This window comes from Gastrolobium bilobum, unplaced genomic scaffold, assembly GCF_033153095.1.
Source record: "Gastrolobium bilobum isolate Gb01-03AN ecotype WA unplaced genomic scaffold, APGP_CSIRO_Gbil_v1 utg21709, whole genome shotgun sequence".
NCBI classification, from domain to species: domain Eukaryota; kingdom Viridiplantae; phylum Streptophyta; class Magnoliopsida; order Fabales; family Fabaceae; genus Gastrolobium; species Gastrolobium bilobum.
Window position 1 is genome coordinate 144,307 of NW_026898833.1, and position 4,596 is coordinate 148,902.

Sequence of the window (4,596 nt, forward strand, 5' to 3'; positions counted from 1 at the left end):
ACAACACATGGACATGTGAGGTATCGAACGTGGGTCTATGTGGGCACTGTTTGAATCTGAAGACTAATGGCTTCGGTGAGAGTGTGTGTGTGAGAGAGAGAAAGAGATAGATGGATGCAGTCAAGGAATCTTATTTTGTATTTGTTAAATACAAATACCCAAAAAAAATGCCAATCATTGTTTTAGCTTCCACTGAGGTTGCTCTCTTCTTCATGTCCTAGAAATCCCCTTGTTGGCAGTAACACGAAAGAAGTTTCAATTCAACTCTTGTAGCCTAGGAATATGTTATTATTTGTTTACATGTTAGTTTCATTCACCACATACACTTAAAATAGAACATCAAAACTTTAATGTCAAGTAAAAGCACAAACAAAGATCGCAAAGATATCATTGTGGCCAAGGAGATCTTGTATATCATATAGAGAAACCAATTAGCCCGAAAACTTTGAGATGTTGGGAGAAAGGCTTTAGATTGCTTTTTATTTATGCATCCAATATATGGATTCTTGTAATCTAAATTCTATATCTGAGATTACATTTAAATACCTCTATTAATTCTGGCCAGCTCTAACTGGCATTCCATTTGACTAAGCACAATTTATATGAATCATAGGTTTATCATGAGTTGCATACTTCCTCAACACATTGAGTCGTCTGAGAAATTAAAGGAAAAATTAGGAGATCCATTTGAAACTACATTCTTAGGAGGTGGTGAGGAAGTATGCACAGTTAAAACTCCCTTCAATACATCAGAATCAGTCCTTAAGGCCTCAACAGGTCGAATTTCCTTGAGCATTGCAACAATGTCCTTCATTGTTGGACGATCATCAGCTCGTGTTCTAACACATAGAAATGACACAGCTAGAGTTTGTAGCATTTCATGCATAGTAGGGTCAGTCCTCCCTCTCAGCTTTGGGTCAAGAATGTCAGATGGGTCTCCTTTGCTAGCTAAGTGGTTCTTAACCCACTGAACCAATTGTTCACCCCCTGGCAGAGTTGGGTCTAATGGGTGCCTTCCTGTTAGGACCTCAAGTAGGACCACCCCAAAACTGTACACATCACTCTTCTCAGTTATTTGTTGCATTGATGCATGTTCTGTACATATACCGAAACAACAAAAATTAGTATAGTTTAAGGGGTTATGTAAGTACTGAAAAATACTCAAACTAATTCAAGTTTAGTGTGAAAATTACCAGGAGCCATGTATCCATAAGAACCAGCAAGATAGGGTTTTTGAACTGGCTTGGAATTGGTGTTATCACCATTTTCACTTGCAATTCTTGCCAAGCCAAAGTTAGCAAGGTAAGGATGATAGCCAGGACCTAGTAACACATTCATGGCTTTGACATCTCCATGCAATATAGAAGGCACACAATCATGGTGCAAATATGCAAGTGCATTAGCCACGCCTAATATAACATCATGTCTGGTCTCCCATTCTGCTTTTCCCTTTCCTGAACCATGAATTAATGAGCTCAGGCTTCCACTAGGGAGGTAGTCATAAAACAGCAGCTTCAAATTCTTATTGGATCCCCAACCCAGGAGCTTGATGATGTTCTTGTGTCTAATTGAACCTAGTGTTTGAATTTCAGAATTGAATGCTCCAGACTCTGCTGTTGAAAACATCTTTTTAACTGCTAGTGTTTGGCCATTTGGAATTGTTACCTTGTACACAACTCCAGAGCTTCCAGTGCCAATCACATTGGCTGATGTCAAATTCCAGACAATGTCATCAATGGAGAATTCAAACTTGTGATACAAAGTCATCACCCAACTGTTATTTTCCATGAGTACTTTGTTAACAATATGAGCACGAACAAAGACATGAATTATGAGCAATACTAGTACTGCACTGCTGCATAAGAGAATGGAAATTATGATCTTTGTAGTTAATCTGGTGTGAGCTTCGGATCCCATTCTGTCAGCTGGAGTTACAACACCACTGGCAATGTAGAGACCATCATTTGCAGTGAAATCACTGAGAGGGAGTTTACGGAAGAATGGGGTATTAGGCAATTCTCCAGAGAAGGCATTGAAGGAAACATTTAAGGAAACAAGATTCTGAAGGTCAGAAAGGGCATCTAAATTCCCTGAGAGTTTGTTGTGGGAGAGATCAAGCACTCCCAGTTTGCTAAGACTAGAAAACTGGGGTGGAATTTCACCAGAAAACTGGTTACAACTAAGATTGAGAAAGATTTCTAGAGAAGCAATTTGACCAAGTTCCTTGGGAATTTCTCCAGAGAAACTATTGCTTCCCAAGTCTAGAAGTTGTAGCTTAGAGCAAGATAGGATCTCTGCTGGGATTCTTCCACTGAGCTGATTCTTTCCCAAGTAGAGTTTTGTTAATTCAGTTAATGAACCAATGGAATGATTCAGTGCACCTGTTAGCCTGTTGTCTGAGAAGTCTATTAACTGCAGGCTTTTGGGAAGATTATCTGGTACTGAACCAATGAGACTATTTGAATGAAGGTCCATAAACTCAAGTTCTTGGCATCTGGATAGTGTTGCGGGAGTCTCCCCTACAAGATGATTGCTGCTCAAATCCAAAAAGTTCAAATTTTTCAAGTTGGAAATGTCAGATGGAATGGCACCTGCAAGTCTATTGTGATTTAACCTCAACCTGTAGAGACTTGTGCAGTTACCAATATCAGGTGGTATAAAGCCTGACAAATCATTGGATAGAAGCAGCAGATTAGTGAGATTCCTCAACCCAAATAGTTGTTTGGGTATTGGACCTATTAAACTGTTGTAAGACAGATCAAGTTCCTGAAGATCTTTGCACTCTGAAAGACTATCTGGGATTTTTCCTTTTAGCTTGTTCTTCCAGGCATAGAACAGAGTCAAGCTTCTCAAGTTGCCAATAAGATGAGGAATCTCGCCAGAAATAGCATTGTTGTCAAATTCCAGTTGAGTCAGAGAAGTGCAGTTTGAAATTTCATGAGGTATAATGCCTGAAAGCTGATTAACACTCAGTTGAAGTCCTTGGAGATTTGATAGCTGTCCAAAACTTTTTGGAATGCTACCTGTGAGAAGATTTACGGACAAGTCCATGACTTGAAGTTCTGTGCACCTTCCAAGCTCTTCTGGGATTGCACCAACTATGCTGTTTTGCCATAAAAGTAGACTCTGAAGCTTGTTGAGCTCTCCAATTTGACTTGGGATTGAACCAGAGATTGAGTTCTGATACAAGTACAGGTTCTGCAACTCACTGCAATTCCCAATCTCTTCTGGGATAGAGCCTGACAAAAGAGTTGTGTAAATGGCTATTGTCTGAATTCTTCTCAGCATCCCTATTGATGAAGGAAGAGTCCCAGAAATGCTGGTTTCTGCAAGGCCTAACATGACCAAGTTGGTGCAGTTTCCAATGTCCCATGGAAGCTCACCTTCGAGGTTTGCATTCCCTCCTGTTCTGAATACTTGAAGGTTGCTTAAGGAGCCAATACTCTTTGGAATTTCACCACTCAGTTTATTGTCATAGAGTGTCAAGTTCACAAGACTTGATAAATTTCCTATGTTGAATGGAATACTGCCTTCAAGAAAGTTTGTCTGGAGAGCTAAACTTTGCAATTTGCTTAGCCTGCAAATTTCTTCTGGGATTTCACCCAAGAGAGAATTTCCACTGAGATCAATGGAAATAAGCTCTTGATAGTCTCCTATTTCTTTTGGAATCCTCCCTGTGATGTTGGTTGAAGAGAGGACAAGAATCTTCAAGGACCTGAGAGGTTGAAAATTTGAAGGTAGTGAACCTTTCAAGTTCACTGATTTCAGGTTTATCTCCACCACCTCGCCTTGTAGGTTGCAGTGCACCCCAAACCAGTTGCATGGGCTTGGGTTTGAAGAATTCCATGATGCTAATGCATCTGAACTACTGTTTAAACTGTTCTTCCATGCTAAAAGAGCTTGGCCTTGTTCATTAAGGGAGTAACAACATGAAAAGAAAAGAGAGTTGATTAAGAGAAGCAAGGTGAGGGAGAAGATTTTGGGAGAAAGTGACAGATTCATTAAGCTTCCAGACATTGTTGAGAGAAGAGAAAGGGTGATGTGTTTTGGGATTGTGGAGGGGGAAAAAATCATAATTTGTTTATAGAGGACGAGAAGAAGCTCTGGACTTCTTTATTCTTTTATTATTGTAATAGGTTTTGTTCAATGATAAGGACATGGCCTTGCTCATTATGGTTGTTGGTTTTTATTCAGGTAAGCATCTCCTTTTATATTGGTTCTTCATGTTTAACCTCTCAAGTAGTGGGTTGAAATTGTATGGAATTTGCAGTCTGAATGTAATCCAATTTGTTAGTTTCTGTTAGCTAGTGTTTCACTAACAGTGGACTGTCAGCTATGAAAATAGTGGAGTGAATAGGATTTTTCTTTTTTTGTTCCCCACGTGGACACTTATGCATTATCTTGTTTCGTATTTTTATTTGGTAATAATTACTTTTCATCCTCATTTTTTAGCTGCTACGATTAGCAGGAAACAATGCATAGCTAAGTTGCATTATGACTAGTAAAATATAGAATTAGCACTTTTTCGAAAAGGGTCATTAAGATGATTATGTAACAGATAGTGATGGGTTGATAATCAAACAGAATAGACATTAT

At 39.1% G+C, this 4,596-nt stretch overlaps 1 protein-coding gene across 1 annotated transcript; it reads right to left on the minus strand.

The window, feature by feature from the left end:
* Window positions 1–461: 461 nt before the first annotated feature.
* LOC133284574 (LRR receptor-like serine/threonine-protein kinase RGI3) lies at window positions 462–4,117 on the minus strand. Its single transcript, XM_061481618.1, has 2 exons — window positions 1,194–4,117; window positions 462–1,095 (listed from the first exon to the last, which is right to left on the minus strand). The coding sequence occupies exons 1-2, from the start codon at window positions 4,072–4,074 to the stop codon at window positions 638–640; spliced, it is 3,339 nt and encodes a 1,112-aa protein (XP_061337602.1). The 5' UTR covers window positions 4,075–4,117; the 3' UTR covers window positions 462–637.
* Between the last annotated feature and the right edge of the window lie 479 nt (window positions 4,118–4,596).

What these genes read in the sequence shown, in the direction of transcription:
- LOC133284574 (XM_061481618.1), bottom strand. Translation starts at nt 4,074, where the DNA reads ATGATTTTTTCCCCCTCCACAATCCCAAAACACATCACCCTTTCTCTT. An exon ending in TTATGGATACATGGCTCCTG is followed by an intron (nt 1,096 to 1,193) that starts GTAATTTTCACA and finishes GTATATGTACAG; the next exon opens with AACATGCATCAATGCAACAA.